The following is a 23668-nucleotide window of genomic DNA, read 5'->3' on the forward strand; positions in this document are numbered from 1 at the left end:
CATATGTTTTCAATCCTGATTAGACTAAATGCACATATATAAATAATATTATAAATTATATTATACTTGTGTACATGTTTTCCCTCGGGCTGAGTTCCATGTAAAAAAATTATGTTAATATGATGTCTCACTTATACAAATCTAGACCCAATACGTGACTTAATTATACGGACCCGAGTGTTTAAGGTATATTTAAACATACATTGAAATTTGCATAAATTAAGTTGCATTAAAGGAACTTGTTCACAGATTTTTGCATTTTCTTTTGAAGTTCGTTACTAAATACTTAAAGGGATCTTTTCACGCTTTGGTAAATTGACAAAATTGAAAAAAGTTGTTTCAGATTCGTAAGTTTTCGTTTTAGTTATGATATTTGTGAGGAAACAGTAATACTGAACATTAACCATGCTCTAATATAGCCATTATATGCATCTTTTGACGATTTTAAAACCTAAAAATTATAAAGCGTTGCAACGCGAAACGATTGAATAATTTGGAGAGTTCTGTTTTTGTCGTTAAATTTTGTGAAACTACGAAGATTGCTTATATAAGGTATAAAATACGTCAAGAATGTGTACTCTGCGGAATAGCTCAGGAGGCTAAACCGTTTTTACTTCAGGACTCTGACTATTTTTTTTTCTAGATTTTTTACTGGAGCTTTTACGATCCAATGTTAACATTTATCAATATAAAGCATTTAATGAATAAGTTAAAAAAAAAGCCAAAATCTGTGAAAAGGCCCCTTTAACATGATAATTGTGATCATCGGAACTAAAAAGCAGCAGCGTTTTAAAATCAATATGATTTTAAGAAAAGAAGTTGTGAATTAAAAGGTTATAACCTTTAACACTTCACCGTCCTAGCAATTATATCTTTCATGAATTTCATACTTAATATGAGCACTCCACATCTTGTCACAATATAACAAATAGAAGAGAAACACTCTAAATTATTCAGTGGTTTGGCGTTTTGTCACGCTTTATAATTTTGTCAATTTCAAATGATGATTACTCCAAAACAAAATGTACGTTCAGCACATTAGTTCATCAGGTCTCAGTTATTCTGCTTCCTGATTCATGGGTTTTTATGTTTTGGATCCGTGACAAGAAGTTTGAAAACTATCAATTTTACAATCAGTAAACAAGTCTATTAAAAGGGAAGTATTTAACGAATTTTTGCACGCGCTATGATTGCATGTCGAGTCCTTAAATCAACAATACCGATTACAGTTTCTTTCCTTGTATATTATGTATTCTCTCTAGATAATGTTCATTTTATGCCTGTACAATAATGTAAATGTTACACCGGTGTATATACAAGGGATTATCTCTATATGCGGTCGAAATTTAAAGCTATGACCCAGATGTTCGTCTAGTGTTCGGAGACGAAATTTAAGGCTTTGAAATATATGATCGTCTAGTGATGAAAGACGAAACGTTATACAACACATATATATATAAATACATAGTTATAAGTCGGCTCCAGAAATTAAGATCGGTTAGGATAGTGGAAACACACAATCTGTTTCACGCCGAATGGTTTCACGTATAAGACATTGTCGATACGACCTCGTTGGCGATTCAAGCAGTATGAAAAGTGTGGTTGCTTTTATACATGCAACTTTATGAGACATTATGCAAATAGCGGATTATTCAAGCATGTACATATGTTTCTCCGATATCGCTCTGTCGCGTTGCCCTTCATCGTAATGGTTACACTGCACGCAAATATAAACCGATTTCAATCAAATTGAAAAATAGTTACGCTTACTGATCGTAGTATTGGTGTATATTTGAACAGTTGTCGGACCTGTTTGGGAAGATCTATCTTTGAACTTATGAACGTTGAACTTGATCGTATACGTTCTTTCATTATGCCGTTAGTGCACAATTACATTGGGTACATAATATTTTTGAGTGCTTTTATACCTCCACCCAATAGCACTTCTAAACTCCATGTATAACATTTTTTAAATCTGCCCGCATTAACGATCACCATGTCGCGTTTGAGATTTTTTTTATTCTCGCCCCCTCTGAGTGATGAAAACTTTCTAAGAAAGGGGTTTGTCTCGTTCCTATTGAATTAAACTGGTTTGTAGAGTTTTAGTAACTTCTTTACAGCGGACTAAATTTAAATTGAAACAATACTTTTTAAGAAGAGTAGACTTCCTTGAAGTTCCAATGTTAAGGTATCAAAACATAATTTAATGAGGAATTCTAGGGAAACAGTGAAAAACTATGTTAAAGGAAATAACTTACGATATTTAACAACGGACATCCACCTACCGTAAACTTACCGATTAACAATTTGTGATTTTATGAGTTAACAAAACATTCTTTGTGGAAAAAGTATAGTATTAAATCAAAAGGTTAAAGTTTACAAATTCACTTTTTTGTTGATGATCTTTGTAATAATTTCAAATATTGTAATAAATATAACAACAAATGGTGATTGCTTGATTGCCCAGAAAGCGCATTTACGACCAAATAACGGTGTCTTGAGGAATATCCCTTGGTGAATATTTAAAACTTTATTACATTGCAGAAAATATTCACCGATACGTTTAGAGATACGATTACCAACCATCTCAGAAGAATCATAATATGTAAATGGGTAATGAGCTGTATGATTGACACGAGGCCTGTCAGAGTGGTCTCTAGAAAAGGCGACAATACAATGTACGAGTGTTTAAATTCTGTAATTTTGAGAAGCGATCTTGGTGACCGTTTATACATGTATACGTGCTCTCAGTGAGTTTGGCTATTTGTGGCAAGCCCACATTAGAGCGCCTAATACTCAGGTATAAATGTAGATCACGAAAATTATCACTTAAAGAATAATTCATAATCACGGTCCGTACGTGACAATATTTTCATTATAAAACGCATATTTACTTTGTACATGATATTATATGATCATCTTATGTATAATATTAGTGTATATTTATTTCAATTTTACATAAAGCACCTTTTCTACATTTTACAGCCTAAACAAATTCAAAATGTAATTGCAATTGAATTTCAACTGTAAAGGGACTTTATCACACATTGTCTTACTTTCGAAAAATGTTATAAATTTCAATTTACTTACCAAATAATAATATGTTATTCATAGTATTATCCCGAAAGCAAATAATATTTTATTCAATGCTTTGATTGTTCTTTGAATAATGGCTACTTTTAAGACGTTTCATACGCGTTCTTTTTTCATATTGATGCGTAGTAATTGAGTTAAGAATTTAACATTCCAGCTCAATGTTAGATAACGATAAATTCGCCGTGAATTTCAAACGTAATTTGTAAAGCTTCCATTAGCCCTACCACTAGGCAAATGACTAACACCGTTATGAGTTTGAGCCGTCTTGATCTGAGCAGAAACAATGCACACATACATTTTAAGTGCCGGTATCGACTTACACGAAGTGTTTACAACAAATAGTCACAGTAACAAAATGAAAACGCATATATATTAAAATATTATCCTTAATATGTAATAAAAATACTCACAAACAGTCCACCTTCCTTAGATTACACTCGATATTCATTAATGACAGGCCCGTAGCCAGGGTTTTGAAAAGGGGGGTGCGAATTTTTACCATCGACGATTGTTATTGAGCAACGAAGTGGCGACGGGGTTGTGTGCGGGAGGGGTTGTTTTTCCTGCAATCGGGGACATTGAAGGTCGTCCCCCTAAACAATTTTGAAAATGAAACTCCTGCATTCTGGTCTCTTTTCAACTGTATTTAGAGACTGAAAGTATAGAGCATTTGTATATGAAATTTCACTTTCATTGACCATACTCCGTGACTGATCAACATGAATATGATATAATATACATGTATTCCCCACCACGTTTTTCAATAAGCACCTTTTCTATCAGTCACGGAAGTACATAATTGTATACGGTGTTTAACCCGACACTAGTATGCGGGCACACACTTTGTTTACATATGCAACAACAAATTTATAGAATGTAAAATCAACAATAAGAACGGTATAAGATATCATTATTAATGTGAATCTTGGAATCTTGATAAAATTGGTGTGTTTTACCATTACAACATTCTACCATTCGTGAATCGAGCAAATTAGATGGAAATATTTGACTTTTTTTCAAAACAATTGTTTGTCTGATACTATGGATAGTACCAGAGGCCTAGCAATGCTCTAAACGTGCTAATTGTGTATTGTACAACAAACACTGATTAACAAAACTGGGTCTTCTCTAATGTGCATCAATACTAAAAAGAAATGAAAATGGTATAACTGGTTACTTTTTTTTAAACATTTTTTTAACAAATAAAATAAGTTATCTTTTTTCAAACGAATTTCAGAAACATATAACACTTCAGGCATCATAAAGACCTTATAACCACAAACTACTGGCCCTTTGGTCTCAAAGTCCTTAAAAATGTATACCAGGACGTTGAAGAAAAAAATATTTACTTATTTGCCCATTATATGCTCAAGATCCGTCACAGTTGATGTAAATTAAACGTTAACGTCCATCTGATCATATATGTTATAACGTTTTAAATTCAATATAACAACTGTTTAAGAATAGGACATTCCTAGTGTCAAGTTTGACATAATTAAAACTTAGTGGAAAGTTATGTATGTGGAGCAGAACAGATACCATTAAGTGTTGGTTAACTACAAAAAAAGCTTCATTGCTTTGTAACAATGATTTGTTTTCCTGTAATTCAACAAAAAAAATTTCATGACTTGAGCATAGCTGATATTTTTTGCTGGTAAACCATTTAGGGATCCGAAAATGAGTGTACGGGGATATAACAAAAAGACAACTCAGTCTGTCCAAATTGCTGTGCACATTGTGTTCTTGTTATAAATCGTGGTATAATGCAAAGTTATTAACCAGTGACTCATTAGTCTTCGGCAATAGTTGAAGGTTGTCCTTTGATTTCAGTCATTTTTGGAAGCTGACATAACATTCCGTTAATTATCATCTATAATGTATTTCCTTTTTTATAAGATTATTTATTTATTCAAATAAATCAAATTGTTTTTTTCCAGCCATTCAGATAATTGTCGAAACAGGTTATTGAACTGGGATTGCAACTCACAATAAGTAGGCTTCATCATTTTGTTATGATATCTATTACAGTTATAGACATTAATAACGATGACAAAAGTTACAAAACAATCATTTAGTATCAAATATCTATAAATAAGTATCGATTTTATACGGATTAGAGTGACAGGTTAATAATTTTGCATTGTACAGAAAACAAATATCTATTTGTAACAAAGATTCCAATTCCATATTTCGGGGACCGGCTTCTTAGATCTTCTCAAATTTTGCTGTCACAACTTCTGTTGATTTCAACCATTCTACGGTTAAAACTTGTAAATGCAATTCACATCTTGGAAATGACTTAATCGAGAAATTAATTATGTGGTGACCTGTCGGTTGCATATTGAATACAACATTATTTTAACGCTTTACTACTCACTGGGTTCCTGGAAAAAATAAATAACCGTTTTTGCGTCCAATAAAGTTGGGTGCAACTTATAGTACAATTTTGTAGTCGTCCAAAAACATTGGGTGCGAACGCACCCAACGCATCCCTCCTGGCTACGGGTATGAATGAAGAGTAAACGTATCTCCGTGGTGAGAAAAAACGTCTATGCGCATGGGCAACGGAAGGCACAACTACCATAATAATATCATGGCAGTACGTAGACGATAACGGGCAAAATACAATGATGATAACACGACAACACGACGTCATGATGACGATAACTTGATAATACGACAGTCCGATTACGATAATGCAACAGCTGTATGGGAATGATACAAAAACGTTTCGCATTATCATACTCTTACTATCGTAGTATTGATTTTTCGTCATTGTACCGTTGCGTTATCATTATCGTATTGTCTCGTTATCGTCATCGTACTGTTATCGCCATACAACTGTCGTGTTGTCGCCTTATTGCCATCGTGCTGTGCTGTGTTTTTATCATCGTATTGTCACGTTATTAACAGCTTTTATTCGAACATCGAATTAAATTAATCCATGAATAGACGATGGCTACCGGATTTCGTAAACAATATCAAAGTCCGGTCTCAACAACTTGCAAAACAACCTCAGCTACAGGGGGATTTCTATTTCGACCGAAATTCTCCGCATCCTCGATGGTCTTTGGAAGCACTGTACCCCGGGTTTTCGGAAGAAGAAGCGACAACAGACCGGCAATAAAAGCCATGTTATCAAATATGTTCAACGGCAATGCCTTGCCGAAATAACTTTCTATAAACGTGTCCTGCAAAATATCGACATATGGCTATACGCATTTTAAACGCTTATCTAAAGTTAAATCTAGTTTGTTTATCTTCATATAATGACATTTATACATACAATTTTTTCGACCGTTGTCGTCTGTTTATTTTCCAAGTAAATTGTTCTATTTTTTGTCAAACAACATTTGTTTTATTTTCTAAGAAAGCTTTTCAACTAACAGGGCTAGATTGGTTCCTTGCCGTCTTCAACATATATGGTGATCCTAACCCTAAATGGAATAACCATATACGGAGAAATCATTCAACGGAAAGGCTCTAGAATACCGGTAATATAGAAACACATCGTTGATATGATCTCCTTATCCACGTGTTTCCACACTATTGAGATTCAGAATTTGGTGGCATTTGTGTTAGTGTTTTGAGATTAAGGTGTCCATGCAGGCGTTGCTATATTGCGCTATTGTGCTGAGAATGGTTAAAGAAAACTGCCGTATTTAAAAAAAAAACGCGAACCATTTTCTAAGCGGCCGGGATATCGTTAGAATAAAAGTAAGGAAGTATTTCCGAATTCGACCGATAGTTTTGAACTATTTTTGAATGAATGCGACGAAATGTTGTGGGTTTATGATTATTGTAAAAAAGCGATTTCTTGAATGTCGAAACATTTCGTAATAACAAACAGGTTTTAAAAAAGAAGCAGAAAAAGTCGTATTTCTCCAATTATTTGTCTCTGTCTTAATCAGGTCACGTGTAAGTATATAATATGTAAGTATATAATATACATGTAGTAGATTTTTAAGATTATAGTTTAATGTCTGTGGCATTACCAGTACCATGTTTGGTGGAATCGGCATTTTTTTCACAATAATTCTGTTCAGACCACGTAGTCTAAGTATCGCTCTACACATCACGTTTCATTCTCGTTAAAGGTATAATAGCTTTTCGCTAACTGACTCATGGGAACCTCATTCTATGAGTTCAAACGCTCTGATATATACGATGCAAATAAAAATGTGCGAAAAGAAATGCCCGTAAGCATTTATCTGCGTTGCGGTATTAAAATAAGGCCTCGAGAGGTCATTGTGAAGCAAGACTAACTCAATGCCGGGCATAAATATGACGAGCCCATTATCAATATTTGTAATAATTCAACAAGCTGCATCGCATCATACACATGTTTGACCTTTTGTCGTTCAGCGAGATCTTGCCCGAGCGTTGACACACTTTCCCTAAATGGTGAACATGTGTCGTAAATCATTAAAAAATGCATGATACATGATGCAGTTTCAGTCCGTACACGTGGTTATATGGCCGAATTTAATATTCAAACGTTGCGTGTGACCTTAACTTCTGTGATACGGTTGTTAAACAATTTGCATGATGAATGACAAAGTTACGTTGCGGACACGCAATATGTGCAATATGTGCGCAAATGTGACCTTGACATCTGAGTGTTACTTTAATCTTTTAGGTAGGGTATTAAACGTGACATTTTGTCTTATCGTGGTGAACATTTGCGATAAGAGATAAAACATTGCTGAATGAATGACACAATTTCAGTCTGTAAAAGCTGGGACGAACATACATATATGCCAAAATTTAACTTGTTATGCCCCCAGAACATAGGTTCTGGGGGCATATTAAAATCGCACCGTCCGTCAGTCAGTCTGTCAGTCCGTCCGGCTTAGTTTCCGCTCAATAAGTCAAGCAATTGTCATCAGATCTTCACCAAACTTCATGAATATGTGTTAGGCTAAAACATCTAGGTCAAATTCGATAATCGGCCAAATTGACCCAGACACTCCTGAGTTACGGCCCTTGAATTATCGTAAAATTGGGATTTTTCTCGTTTCCGCTCAATAACTCGAGCAAATGTCATAGGATCTTCACCAAACTTTATGAAAATGTGTTAAGCTATAACATCTCGGTCAAGTTCGATAATCGGCCAAATTGACCCAGATACTCCTGAGTTACGGCCCTTGAATTATCGTAAAATTGTTTTTTTTTCTCGTTTCCGCTCAATAACTCGAGCAAATGTCATAGAATCTTCACCAAACTTCATGAAAATGTGTAAGGTCATAAGATCTAGGTCAAGTTCGATAATCAACCAAATTGATCATGACACTCCTGAGTTACGGCCCTTGAATCATCGAAAAATTGAGTTTTTTCTCGTTTCCGCTAAATAACTCAAGCAATTGTCATCGGATCTTCACCAAAAGTGTCTATTAGGTTTTTATCATTGATTACAGAAGATAACTATTCCCTCGACTTCTTATTATTATATAATGTTTTATAGTTGGCATAATCAATATTCACATTAAGTACTAAATTAAAATCACCACATAAAATATAAGACTCATTTCCTATGGTCTCTATTATATTTAACAAGTTATCACATAATAGGACGACAAGTTGCTAGTAACACCATCACCCTACTTTAAAGGCAAAGGGCTCACTAAGAGATAACAAGAGCTGTCTCCATCGGAAGACATATGCCCCCAAAACGCTTTTTCGAAACCTAAATGCAGATTAAAAACTATCACCGATACTCGTATTTCTAAAGATCAGACAGGATTTATTAAAGGCAGATATATTGGTGAGAATACCAGACTTTTATATGGCATTATGCAATATACAGAAGATAACAATATCCCTGGACTCTTGATGACCATCGACTTTGAAAAGGCATTCGATTCTCTCGAGTTTGATTTTATAGAAAAAACATTAGATTATTTTAATTTTGGTACAACATTGAAAAATGTATTTCACTTTTCCTACATAATACCTTGACGGCAATTCAAATCAAAGGATTTTTATCAGAGTTTATTACAATTGAAAGAGGCTGCCGACAAGGAGACCCAATAAATTCCTATATTTTTATTCTTTGTGCTAAAATTTTGGCAATTAAAATCAGAAATTGTAATGCAATTAAAGGTATAGTGATAGACAATATTGAATACAAAATATCTCAGTTTGCTGACGATACATCTCTCTTACTGGATGGCACCGATATTTCCCTCAATGCTACCCTAGATCTTTTAAATAACTTTGCCTTATGTTCTGGTTTAAAAATCAATTATGACAAAACAAATCTTAAATGGATTGGCTCCAAAAAGTTTAGCATACAATCAATAAAAACTAAGTATAAACTAGTCTGGGGCACAACAAACTTTAAAGTTTTAGGAATATTATTTGATGTAGATTTAAAGAAAATGATAGAAATTAACTTCTCAAGTAAACTTGAAAAGCTGCACAATATCATAAATTTTTGGAAAAGAAGAACTTTAACACCCCTATTAAAGATAACTGTTATTAAATCATTATTACTTCCCCTTTTAACACACCTATTTAAAGCACTTCCTAGTCCAGGAGAAAAAGTTTTAATACAAATACATAACATGTTTTCGAATTTTGTATGGGATGGACCAGCAAAAATTAAACAAACTATTGCTATTAAATCATATGATGATGGAGGAGTTGCCATGACTGATATATATCCTTTTTAAAAAAACTATGAAAATGACATGGTTAAGGAAAATTGTTTTAAGTAATGGAAAATGTTCCCAACTTGTATATTCTATGTTTGCTGTGAAGAAAATGTTTAATTTTGGAAAAAAATACATAGAAAAAATAATGATTAGTTTAAAAAATTGTTTTGGAGAGATGTCCTTACATGTTACATTGAGTATATTAATTAACAAAACGCCAGTAAGTGTAAAGATATCCTTGATATGCCTTTATTTTATAACCACAATTTTAAGATAGATATGAATATTTCATATAATAAAAATAAGTATGATAGGGGAATCAGATATGTAAGAGAAATATTGTGCACTTCTGGAGAATTTTTAAAACAATCTGTATTAGAAAATCTCATTGGTGTTAAAATTAACTTCCTATTTTATGAAAGGTTAATCAGAACTGTGAAGGCTTTTATCAGATTATCAGGACTTCCATTTAAAAAAAGTATAATATACAATGTGCATTTATATCATTCTACTCTAATAGCATAGTATTTTGGTATAATCAAAATAAACTTGTTTATAAATGTTTTAGCTATAATTCAGATGTACCAATTGCCATTCAAAATGGAATACTCTTTTTAATAACGTTGAATGGACAAAAGTGCATGCACTTGTTTTTATTATATCTAGTGACACATACACCCAGTGGTTCCAGACAAGAATTGTTCACAGAATTTTAGGCACCAAAAAAGATTTGGTTATTCAAAATGAACAATGTTGATGACAATTTATGTTCCTTCTGTAATGAAAATGAAGAAACCCTATTACATTTATTCTGGGACTGCTTTTTCACAAAGAGAATTGTTAACTATTTTGGAAAATTTTTAAGATCACATAACGTGCAAAAATGTACTGAGTTTTCTTGTCAAACAATTTTATTTGGGTGTACAAGTATAAACATGACTGATATAAATATTATAATCCTAGAAATTAAAAAGTATATATTTGTATGCAAGAAAAATGGTCTATTACCTTCAATAACGGGGCTAAATAACTATCTTTGCGTAGCATGGGAAATTCAATCGAAAACAAAAAATCAAGAAAAGGAAATACCAAACTGGTTAATTGTTAAACTTTTTATAGATCAATAAAATAAGCGTGTTGTTGTTTGCTTTAAATATTGAATACCATGGTCGTTTGATTAATGTTTATAATTGTCTGAAGCTCAAACGTTTGATTAAAGTCTCAAATGGACTGAAGTCAAAACTTTCTTTCTTTCTTTTTTGTATCATCAAATGGCATTTGCGTATGTATCTGTGTGTATGGGTGTGTGTGTGCGTGTGTGTGAACTGTATGATTGTGTCTATATTATGGAATGTATGGATTTTATGAACCTCTATTATAGCAACCAAGTTTAATTGATAAACATGTTCTATTGGCATGCATTGTATACTAACAAATTAACACGTATACTAACAATACAAATTGTAATGTATGGAGGTGAATAAACGCTATAAATCCCCCCCAAAAAATAAAAAAAAATTTAATAAAAGTATGCGATGCATGACAAAGTTACAATTCGGACAAGCTCGGACTCACTTACTCACATTCACTACAAATTTAGCTTTATGCAAAGGCCCTTGAAAAAAAGAAGATAATGCATCCTGTTCAAGCTGGACAGGGAACAGACTTTAACATTAGGCCTACGAAAGCAAACCTTATCCAATCAGTCGTACCATTTTATACCTCTCAAATTCCGAATACATATTATATCACCCGTGTTAAAGGCATATATTCATAAACATATATAGCAAACTTTCATAATGTCAATAAATTAACCACTTCAAAAACACGACAGCATGATGACACTAACGGGACAATGCGACGGTACGATGATGATAATTCGAAAGTAAGCTGGTGATGACACGAACATGTACCGCATTATTATCATCGTACTATCGAGTATTGTGTCTTCGTCATCATTCGGTCGCGTCATATGCATCGTATTGTCGCGTTAGAGCCATCGTACTACTGTGTCATCGACGTGCTGTAGCGTTATCATAATCGTGTTGACGCATCATTGAAATTGTCTGGTCGACTATAGACATAAAATCAATCCATAAATGGGCGATGGCGCCAACGGATTTCGTAAGCGCTATCAGAGTCCCGTCTCATCATCTTGCAAAACAATGTCAGCTACAGGGGGCTTCATAATTCGACCGAAATTCTCCGCATCCTTGATGGTCTCCGGAAGCACTGTACCCCGGGTCTCCGGAAGTAGAAGCGACAGCAAGCCGGCGATAAAAGCCATGCTTCCGAATATAATCAGCGCTAGCGCCTTTCCGAAATCGCCTTTTATAATTGTGCCCTGCAAAATATCAAATTTTTCGCAATACGCATTTTGCACGATTATTTTAACTACAATCTAAATATGTTTATCTGCATTACATGACAATACGTACAATTTCTACGATGTATGGACACAGCATGCTGCCCACTCTGCCCATCATGGTGCTTGAACCTACACCAGAACTTCTCACCACGGTCGGGAAGAGTTCAGCCGTCCAGACATAGATGATGCCGAACGCAGCCGATATGCCAAACTTACCAATGTTAGCTAACATGACAGTGATCCAATGCTGATCTGCAAAGATCAGGTGAATAATGGGATATTGTAATTATACATTTTAAACGTAAACGATATAAAGGGACTAATCACACAAGATGATAGACAATAACACAGTGAACAGATAGGCCGGACGTCTATAATCGGCCCGCATCCGACATAACGGCCCAAGGGCCTTAGGACTGAGGGCCATTATGCGGCTAGGGCCGATTAGAGACGTCCGGCCACGCTCTTCCCTGTGTTATCGTGAAAAATATGAAATTACGCTTACAAGATGAAGCAGATTTTTTAAAACCTACACAGTTCTGTTCCATTTATGAAAACTGCACACGGATGCCAGTAAAAAAAAAAGGAAACCAATGTAAATAAAATGAGCTTTGAAATATTTGGGGGATTACAACACAAAATCATAGATAATGGTTATACCAGTATCTTTTTCTATTTTGTTTAAAATAATCGGCCAATATATTAATACTTTCAGTAGAAAAAAAATTGTTCCATGTAACTTCATTGAGTGCCTTTTACACTGAAATTCCCGACGCCCTTTGATGCTTTGCATCAATACTTATCTTGTGATCTTTTAAAACAAAATTATTTTTTCAGTAAAGTGCAACCGCGCGTTTGAACGGTTAGAAAAATGTCGGATCATTGTGGGGACTTCATATTGCAAACGCGCTGTTGCACTTTACTGAAAAAATACTTATTTGTTTGAAAAGATCATGATACCTATAGAATACTCTTACGAATGAGCGGGCTCTCCACTTTATCCCCCAACAAATTGTGCAATATGTTAAAAGATATCCTTAAAAATAGTAACTGGGTCGCGCTTTTTTCTCCCAAAACAGATCCGAAAAAATCACGTGGCATATTCACCATGTTTTAAAGCATAGAACGAATACAAAACGTATGTCGAATTGTATGTTTGTCATGCATAATTGGAAACGTTTATGGGAATAAAATCGGTCTGTCATTCATGTTAGAATTTTTTCGAGAATGGTTAGCAAAAGAGCGTGTTTTAAAATAAATTTTGTTAAAGGGATGAAACACAAAACATTGAGAGTTTATTGTGATAAGCACTGTATTAAGGTTGTCACTGAGGTGAGCGTGCAGTTTATAAATGTTGTTTTGACGACTCCTTTTGTAGCTCGAATAGTGTCATAAATGATTCTACAGTAAAGTTTCAGTTGCAATTGATATTTTAGGTATCCGAAATGAGTGGTACTATTTATTATCATCATTTTCAATGTTATCGTTGATTTGTGGCTTAATAGAAAGTATCAACGTTTGCTTAAACTGAATGTGAACGTCATTTTGTTCAGTTGAAGCCGCGCAATCCGATTCTCATCAGATATAAAAATCGGCCCATGAACCGATATGATCATATTGGCCCGCCAGACATGAATACCGGCCCGCTCGCGACGTCAATTTGTTATTATATATAGTAACGATATTTTATATAATAAAATACTTAAACATTCTTAAGGTGAACATTCTTACTTTCGTTTGCGTAAAGAACTGTGAATATGGTTGACAGACATGCAGCGCCGCCGAGGATCATTGAGCCTGAGTGCAGCCACTTCCGGCCAACCCTGTTTAGCAGCAGAAGACACATGCCGTAGGCAGCGAACTCAAAAAAGCTGTTGATGGCGAAGTTTACGTAGATATCGCCACTTAGATTTCCAACATTTAAGCTGAGGCCGTAGTAGACCATGTTCACAACTATCCTGTAATTCATATTCGTCGCACCATTTAAATATCAGTATTTAAAAATCTAAACAAACTCATGGAGCTTAACAATAATATGTTTCTGCAAAAAATATTGTTAACAAAACAAAAACTCCAACCCTATTAGGAAAACAACATAGAAATACCAGTTTAAATAGATGATCAGAGTCCGGACAAGCAGTCTGGGCACTGTCAGTATTTTCAAGACGCTGTGAGACTCCCCTGTTTCCAAGGTATCATTGCCAACGATGTCGTCTGGTAAAGTAACACCATTGACCTTGGCACATTTCTGTAACACTACCCTTGCCTCCTCGAACCGCCCTTTAGACATCAGCCATCGCGGTGACTCGGGCAACCTACGATTTTTTAAACTTGCGAATATAAAGTTTTATTAAATCAAAGTATATTATGCTAACTCTTTCCAATCTTAGTATTGGTGTATGCTTGAACATATGTCTAACATCTATGGACATTTTTATTTCCTAAATTTATTAACGTTGAAGTTGACATTATACGTTAATATTTTTGAAAGGTGAAGTTCATTTGTACAAGTCCAAATCAATATGTGCGGTAACAATAGCTCAGATGGAAATATCATGTCATAACCTCCTGCCCAACTAAAAAAAACACAGTGAAACTTTGCTGGAGCAGATTTAGCGGACTTTTATTAAACCTTATGGTATAACAAGTCAAAAGCATAGACGTACCGATACAACAGGAGTAACAGAACCGTCGGGCAAGCCATGGCGAGTTGAAGGTAGTTCCATGAACGGACAAAGAAAGCGACGAGGCAAAGGATAAAAAGCCCGGTACACCAGAAGAACTCGACAATGACACCTGCTGCAACACGGTAAGACGGACCCACCAATTCCATGCCTAGAGAACATAATGAAGCAAATTCGAACAGGCAGATAATTTTTCCAATTTTGGAGAAGTTAACGTTAAAAGTAGGGATGCAAATAAATATTCGAATATTCGAAAACCGAACGAATATGCGATTCCAAAGTTTCGATTTAAATATTCGATTGTGTAAGAATATAACTGATAAAGAAAACTGGATTTGAACTTCAAAGTCGCATTAAAGTTGTTCGCAGAAGACTGTAGTTCATCAGTCCTTGATCTGATAACAGCCGTAATTAATGAACGATATGATTGTTTTGATAATTATAACAAATGAGAGTATCAGCTTAATATAGACAAGTAATGAAACAGGTAACACAATTTGTTTGAGCACTTTACATGGGGGAAAGACAATTTTAAATGTATGTGAAAAAACACGAACGGCTAAGTGTACGTTAAAGCTGGTTTAATATTTCTTTTATTAACATACATTGTTTTGAGTGCGTACTTTTATTAGGAGAATCAATTGACATATGTCTTATAAATAACAGTTTTCTTAGATCTTTAAGGGCATCATGCACATACAACTAAATAATCGATTTCGATCATTTGAGTTACATAAAAACATTCCGCATTTCGCAAAAATGTTTAGAATACACTCTATATATTCGAACTTAATGTTTTTTCTTGCACGTATTTCAAATAAGGTGCAGTAGAGAAGACGATAATTGTAAAATACAGTGGATAGATTTATTTAGAACAAATAGGAATTATTCACTTTCAATATCAATGGGAGGGGAGCTTTACCCCAGTTTCTCCATATATATTAAAACATGCTGTACTTGTCTTATTTCCTAATATAATGTTCAAAAACTTTAACTGTTCTTTGTATGATAGTAATACATAGTTATTTCCGAATCCCCAACATTCACAATCGTGCAAAGAAAAAAAGTTAAATCCTCTTGTAAAATAAATCAATTTTCATATATTTTCTAAACGAGATTACTACATTTGATAATAAGACAGTACAAAGCTGCGATTGCCTGTTCGGCCACATTTTTGCGTGTAAAAAAGAGCCACTACTTTTGATTAAAATACAGAGGTATTAAAAATTAAAAAAAATTTAAAGGCGATAATCTTTACAAAAAAAATCAATAATTTATTGGTCTTCCTTACTAAAAAATAAAGTTCTTGACATATCCGAGTAAACAGCTTCCATTTGTCACGATAATGTAAATACTGATGTTAACACACTTTTGAAGATCGTTCGCTGACTCTGGTAGTACAATTACAGTGAAGTCGGCGCACAGCAACACACATAGTTTTATAAAGTTTTAACAGTTCGTTGTCGATTGACTAAATATATAATTTAATCCGTTTACATATCTGCTATGATCGAAATATGAGTGTAGGTCATTAAAACATAATTACAAGTTTCAACTTGTCTTACCCCAACTGAACATGAACAACAGTCTGAATTTTCGCCATTACAAATGATACATGATGTATCATTATCATACAAATTTTTAACATTATTTAAGAACTTTTCCCTTATAGGGTAGTGACCTAACGTGTACCACAATAATTGATCGTATCAAATGCAGCCTTTAAATCGATAAATGCAAACAAAATTAAAGATTATTTATCAGAGCGTATAAGACAAACATATTTTCAGATGTTGAAACACGTTTACGAAATCCCGCTTGATGCTTGCCAAAAAGGTTAAATTTTATGATTATTGTTTCTAAACGTGTGCTAAATACTGAAGTGAGTTATTTACTCACACAGCTCAATAAAGTTATTTTAGCTAGTTAAAAGAATCATTTTCAGAACCTTTCTTTATATAAATTGGATTGATTAACGCTATTCTCCGATTACTACGTATACTACGAGAGCTAAATACTAATTTAAATAATTAAACATTTGTTTTTCATAATTGGAAAGGATAATTAAACATGTTCATTAAACATATTATCAATTTTCAAACTTTGTTTCCCTTTAATAAAATGTATATAATGTTCGATTTCTTCGCATTTTGTCTCGGCATTAAGTAAATAGTTATTACAAACGGCAGCTCGCTGTGTTTTCTCGTATACAGGGTCGTCGCCATTTCGTTTTGTAATAATTTCCAATGCGGCAATAATCACTTCAGCCGTGTTACTTTTTTTGCCTTTGAGAGTTTTCTGGAAAAAACAAGCTCTGGGGCGCGTATTTTAAAGGATTTACTTTTTGAGCATTTTTCTGTTTTAAATGAATTGGAATTGTTTTCATGTTAATTTTATTTATGATTTTGAGATTAAGATGAAGCGCTTCGGATTTCTTTAAAAAAATATTTTGCACGATGGAAATTCATCCGGGCTTCAGTAGCATTTCGGTTGTAACATTTGGGTTCGTTGTTATACTTAAATAAATTTACAATTTTTGGAAGTGCCAAAACTGATTATACAACTGTTTAGATATAGAGAATCAATTTTGAAGACTGTACGGTCAATGTCATCGATTGAATATGTGTTTGCGTTTTTTAAAAGCTTGGAGATTCCGAATTATGTCATTGATATTTAATTTACTTACATGTTCAACAAAGACATTCAATTTTATCATTACAACATGATTTTACATTGTCTTCTATGTTGATTATATGCTTAAATAACGTAGAAGAAGTCACAAAACGGATGTTTATTATTCACTCTTATCTGCAGGCGCCAATCGATGGCTAATCATTAACTAGATAACGCGTACCACCCACGATGACCGCTTTTTATTTAGTAGTTGGCTTAAATTTGTAGCCGAGTTGCATGCTGTCAACGCGAAAGACCTGGATTGTCATTATCGTGGTTTTCCGGTTCTCTTCTACATACACGAGTATTGGTGGTGATTCAATTCCCGCTGGATCCACAGATGTTCTTCAGCTGACGGAAGACTGCTTATGCTTTAGCAATGCGGGTTCTGACGTCTGCATATTTTCCTTCATGGCTGTGCAGGATATTGTCGATATAGGTGGAGCTGTCAACCTCCTCCGGAACCTCACCTTGGACTGTGGTAGGTGTGTCGTTGGATGCGTTGTCCATGAACAGGATATTCCCTCTGTCGATGATCAGACCCAGTCGAGGTGAGATATTCGCTATCATGTTGGTATTTTCCTGCATGCATGTAAAAAAAATTTTAATGTAAGAGAGAACGGCCAGATCGTCGTCAAATTCGAGGTCGTTAAACTGTTTCAAGAGTTCCGTTTCGCTTATGGTACGGCGAGGCCTTAAGAAAACGAGAGAGTAAGAAGCCTTGTCTCATTTCGTTTCTCACTTCGAACACGTCATTGAGCTGTCTGCCATGAACAATTATGCAAGTCATCCTTTCATTAAACTTCCTGATGAGCTTAGTGATCTTTTCTGGCACTCGCTCTCAGTAGTATACAGACGGACTCCCGGTCAACGCTTTCGAACACCCTTTGATTGTCGATAAATTTGACGTACATGGGCGAATCAAACTCTTGGGACTGTTACGGAATGACGCGCAGGGTCGCAATCTGATCTGGGCCGGATATGTCCTATAGGAAGCCGGCTTGTTGATCACGGAGATGCGAGTCTACTGCGTCTTTCCTTTGGTAAATCAGGATCTGTTTCAACATCTTTCATGAGATGGACAACAGCGTTTTTCCTCGGTATATTGAATAGGAACGTAGGTCTCCATTCTTGGGTAGCTTGATGAGGTATCTCTCTTTCCATTATTTTGTTAGTTCTTCTTCTTCTCATTTTGCTGAAGTGCGGATAGAGTAGCTTTACACTTGTCTCGACGTCAGCCCTCAGCGTTTCTGTCGGTATGCTGTAAGGTCCCGCATACTAGCCGTTCTTCCATTTATTGATGGCGCTGAAGATTTCTTCCATCGTCGGAGCACATAAATTGTTTGCCAGACAGCTTGCTAACTTGCGGAATCTCCGGTGTGTACGCAGGAACTTGCCTGTGTGTTGCTCCTGCAAATTATCGACCCCCTTTTTTCTGCCGTTTCATCTGATATCTTTCCACCGTTCGATTCCCTTTCTGTCCCCTCTGGCTTTGAAAATATGTTTTTGCTATTTGCTTGAGGATGGAGTACATGTCATTGGTTCTGTTATGGTGGGCTGCCTCTTCAGCCTATGTTGCCATCGTCTCTATGTTGTTCCGCTTGTCTGATCAAATACTCCGATTGACATGCCTATTTGCATCTGTGTACTCTTCGTGTGCTTTTGCGTTTACTTGCTGCTCTTGTTCTGCTGTTGTTGACACTTTCTTTCCTTTCTCTTTTTTTTGCAACATTCTATAGCTTTAATGTCATTTTCGTCCTCACTGTCGTGTGTAGCACTGTGTTAGGTTCACGTTGATCCTCTTGGTCTGTGTATGGAAAGTGGCTGCCATCACCCGTGATCCATGCGCCTTCCAGCAAATAAGAGCTCTCTTTGTCGACTTGGAAAGGATCAGAGCTACCCCTGAGATCCTTGGGATCTGCATCCTCCTAAGCTTGTCCCGATAACAGAAATAACTCAACACAAGTCAGTTTCTTCTACACAGAACCAGTCCATCTTGATCCGCTTATTACTAAAATGGTGAGGTTGAACTTCCTCATCTCTGTGGTCACTTGCGCTGATCTCCCGGTCGCATACATGGTTCAGACATTCGATGTACCGATGGTAGAAATGGTCCTGGAGATGATGGTGGTCTCCGGCTTTACCTCGTGCGTGTATAGGTTAGCAAAATAACCCATGTGGAAGAAGTATATTTTTCAATAAAAAGAGTAGGTTATTTCTTTCAAATGGTATCACTACTTATTTGTATATCGTTTATATAATACCAATATGTAAATTTAGTACAAGTGATGATTTTATTTATTGCCTTCAAATGGTATAACCGAGCAATTTTAGTTTTCTTTGAAAATGATTAATTGGTTTTTAATTAAATGCATTGTAGAAAATGTGTATCGATACCTTACGGACAAGAGTACCACAAAATATAATTAGAATTAAAATGGCCCACCAAAATCATTGTAAACACAAGAAAACAAACCCCTCCAGCTTACAGATTTTCAACATGTGTCTTATATGTAAAAAATGGTACTTACCAAAGACAAACGCTGTTCCGAACAAACCGCTGAAGGTAAAACCCATTAAGAATCTGAATATGACGAACACTATGTATTTTGTTGGGAAGGAAGCTCCAAATGCGGCCATCACGTGAACGAACGCGCAAATCATGATGCCGATCTTGCGTCCAAACCTTTTGAACAGTATCAATGAAGAACATTAATACAGGTTGTGTTGATGTTAATAACGAGATACAGATGTCTGTTTTGATGGTTTCATTGATATACATGACATAAGTAAGTTGTCGAAACCATTATTTGAGACATTTTGTGCTCTGCAGCTTTTATCAACATGCGTGTATGTCTATAAATGCATTTCATTCAAAGAAACTGAGATGCACAGGTTGCCTTGCGCACTAATATTTTGAAAAAAGACGGATATTACAGGAAAAAACATCGTAGTATGATTTATTGAGGTTTACTGAAATTGATACCATGCTTGAAACCAAAATAATTAAAAGAACATCCTCTATATTATATTTTTGCAAACAAAGCATATTATGCAAACATTGATCACCCCAAAATTCAATTTTTTCTAATCAACTACATATGTAGAAAGTTTTAGCGACATTCGCATTCAGAGAAATTAAGTCAACGATATTCAAACCAATGACAATATACTGGGGAGTGCGATCTTTACAATAGTTAATTAATGTTAAATGTATTGGGAATACAAGTAACTCACACATCCGAAAGCACTCCAATTACTAAAGATCCAACAAGCAACCCGGCCATGATAGCCATGTTGGCATTAGCCCTTGCCAGCTCCTGACCGCAGACAAGGTCGAACTGAAAAACGGACAAAGTCGAAGTGAAACACAGACATGGTCATTCTGAAACACAAACACCGTCAAACTGTAGCATTAATACTGACAGTGTCCAACAGAAACACGGAAATGTAGGAAAAGGTCGAACTAAAACACAATGTCGAACTTATACGCAGACAATGTCGAACTGAAAAACGTAGAACTACTTTCTTGTGAAACAACATATGCTTAAATTTGATAAAGTAGTCATGTTATTGGCGTCGCATTGAAGGAGGAGAAGTTATTTTACGGATCAATGTATATATTTTTGTTATGTGCGAGAGGGGGAGGGGGGGGGGGGGGGTTCGTAAACACATTAAAACTTTTACAGTGTTTTCATATCAATGAGTACTCAACCCTTATCGTAAATGAGCAACGTAAGAATAAGTTCAGAATTATCTGCCCTTGAAGTTGAGAAAAATATGAAATTACGCTTACAAGATGAAGCAGATTTTTTAAAACCTACACAGTTCTATTCCATTAATGAAAACTGCACACGGATGCCAGTAAAAAAAAGGAAACCAATGTAAACAAGAAACCGTCGGAGACGGGTGATGCTCCCCAAAGGTTTTTTGTCACAATATTGCACAATATATTCAGATAAAAGGAAACGTCTTGAGAGGCATAACATTGGACAAAATAATACGATGGATGGTTTAGCAACTTAAAAATTTCAAAGGGCCATAACTCTCTAAATAAATCATCTAACCAGAACCCACTAATAACATACGCATCTCCTCAAGGTAGTTAAGCTTCCCATAAAGCTTCATTGTATTCCAGTCAGTAGTTGGTGAGAAATAGCCCGGACAAAAATTGCACTATATGTACAATGGAAAATTTCAAAGGGCCATAACTCTGTTAAAAATCATCCGACCATTACCGGCTGATAATATGCACATCTCCTGTTGGTAGTGAAGCTTCCCATAAAGTTTCATTGAATTCCAGTCATTAGTTGCTGAGAAATAGCCCGGACAAGAATTGCACTATTTGTACAAATAATGGAAAATTTGAAAGAGCCATAACTCTGTGAAAAATCATCCGACCAGAACTGGCTGATAATATGCACATCTCCTCTTGGTAGTTAAGCTTCCCATAAAGTTTCATTGAATTCCGGTCATTAGTTGCTGAGAAATAGCCCGGACAAGAATTGCACTATATGTACAGTTAATGGAAAATTTCAAAGAGCCATAACTCTGTGAAAAATCATCCGACCAGAACTGGCTGATAATATGCACATCTCCTCTTGGTAGTGAAGCTTCCCATAAAGTTTCATTGAATTCCGGTCACTAGTTGCTGAGAAATAGCCCGGACAAAAATTGTGCACGGACGGACGGACGGACACACGCACGGACAGACGAAGCGGCGACTATATGCTCCCCCAAAAAATTTTTTGGTGAGCATAATAAAATGAGCTATAAAATATTTGGGGTTACAACACAAAATCATAGATAATGGATATTTGGGGGTTATAACACCAAATCATAGATAATGGTTATACCAGTATCTTTTTCTATTTTTTTTAAATAATTGGCCAATATATTAATATTTACAGTAGAAAAAAATCGTTCCATGTAACTTCATTGAGTGCCTTTTACACTGAAATTCCCGACGCCAGTTGATGCTTTGCATCAATACTTATCTTGTAATATTTAATGATACATAAATTATAATATGAATACATATTGCTTCGACAAAAATCTTAGAACATCGATACAAAATGCTCTTTCGTGGTTTGAAACTCAGGAAGTTCATATACGTCATATTTTATTTGTAAAAATATCCAACATTATCCCCTTATATAAATGCGAGACAATACATAGTGTTCCTCTCATTCTAGTCATGTTATCGTTACCTCTGTTATTACAGTTTTCTGGAAGGTCGATTGGTCATAAACCCATGAATTACACGACACAACACTGGCATTGATAGGCACATTGAACTCATTGTAAGTCGTGTTTTCATTCGTGTAATAAAATTCGCAGCTTTCATAGACCAATGAGGTTCTGTCTTGGTTTTTCCTTGGAATCGATTGGTTGATACGAATGGCATGGTCTATGTCTCTAACAGCAAATGAATCGGTACCGGAACCTGGTAACGAGCACCTTCGTAAAGAAAAATGTTACTTTTTATTAATATAGAGAACACAAAGATACGCTAGACGTATATTGCAACAAGTACAAGGTATCTATACAATAATGGAATGAACAACATATAGTTTGACAATTGCAAATTGACCCCTTTCAAGGTAAAATATCGTACAAGATAATCGCACTGCAAAAAAATATTGTACATGCGTTCAAAAACACCATTTACAAAGATAGCACATATTTTTCGGTATAAAGTCATGCCGTGGTGGCATCGATGTGGTTTAAATCACAATGAGATTTTGAATGGCAAACGGAAAGAAAACGACATTTACCTGTAGGATTGGCTCGCAAGACTAAAGACGGGCAGAAGCATTTGGATGCCGAGCGAGATGGCAGGAAGGCAGACGAGAAAATACAGAATCTTCTGATACTTCCCAAACTCTCCGAGAACAATAGTTATGTCGTCGTACTTCATGGTTTATTATGTTAATTTTGACTCCTAGCACTTATTTCTCGTGTATAATTTAATTAAAAAGAAAATGTTAAAAAAATAATCTTAAGTAAGGTGCTTTATCCGTACGCATTAAGTCTAGGACTAGTGTTGAAAAACTATTAAGGGAAAGCCCGGTATGTTAACTAATTTATTCAAATTTATTAAATATATATCGAGTGTGAGTGGAGAAGCATAGCAATAGCGTGTACAATTATGCGCCGTCATACATTACTAGCTTTGGCAGTCACGACTC

The 23668-nt window shown here is 35.2% G+C and overlaps 3 protein-coding genes across 4 annotated transcripts in view; 2 read left to right on the plus strand and 1 right to left on the minus strand.

The window, feature by feature from the left end:
- The window catches only part of LOC127853811 (organic cation transporter protein-like), a 289143-nt gene that overhangs the window by 84355 nt on the left and 181120 nt on the right, over positions 1-23668 (plus strand). The gene's annotated exons all lie outside the window — the stretch shown is intronic.
- LOC127853818 (uncharacterized) overlaps positions 1-23668 on the plus strand; it is a 289097-nt gene that overhangs the window by 60736 nt on the left and 204693 nt on the right. The window lies entirely within an intron of this gene.
- Positions 11732-23397, minus strand: LOC127852542 (organic cation transporter protein-like). The gene is made up of 10 exons (XM_052386497.1): positions 23255-23397; positions 22688-22937; positions 20738-20818; positions 19241-19405; positions 17948-18059; positions 14787-14955; positions 14226-14435; positions 13852-14078; positions 12191-12372; positions 11732-12096 (listed from the first exon to the last, which is right to left on the minus strand). The coding sequence occupies exons 1-10, from the start codon at positions 23395-23397 to the stop codon at positions 11887-11889; spliced, it is 1749 nt and encodes a 582-aa protein (XP_052242457.1). The 3' UTR covers positions 11732-11886.

Source organism: Dreissena polymorpha, chromosome 12 (genome assembly GCF_020536995.1).
Source record: "Dreissena polymorpha isolate Duluth1 chromosome 12, UMN_Dpol_1.0, whole genome shotgun sequence".
Taxonomy (NCBI): domain Eukaryota; kingdom Metazoa; phylum Mollusca; class Bivalvia; order Myida; family Dreissenidae; genus Dreissena; species Dreissena polymorpha.

Coding starts and splice junctions, on each gene's coding strand:
- LOC127852542 (XM_052386497.1), bottom strand. CDS start 23,397: ATGAAGTACGACGACATAACTATTGTTCTCGGAGAGTTTGGGAAGTAT. Junction 20,819..22,687: donor AGAAAACTGTAATAACAGAG/GTAACGATAACA, acceptor TCCGTTTTTCAG/TTCGACCTTGTCTGCGGTCA. Junction 18,060..19,240: donor ACACAGTGCTACACACGACA/GTGAGGACGAAA, acceptor ACATGCATGCAG/GAAAATACCAACATGATAGC.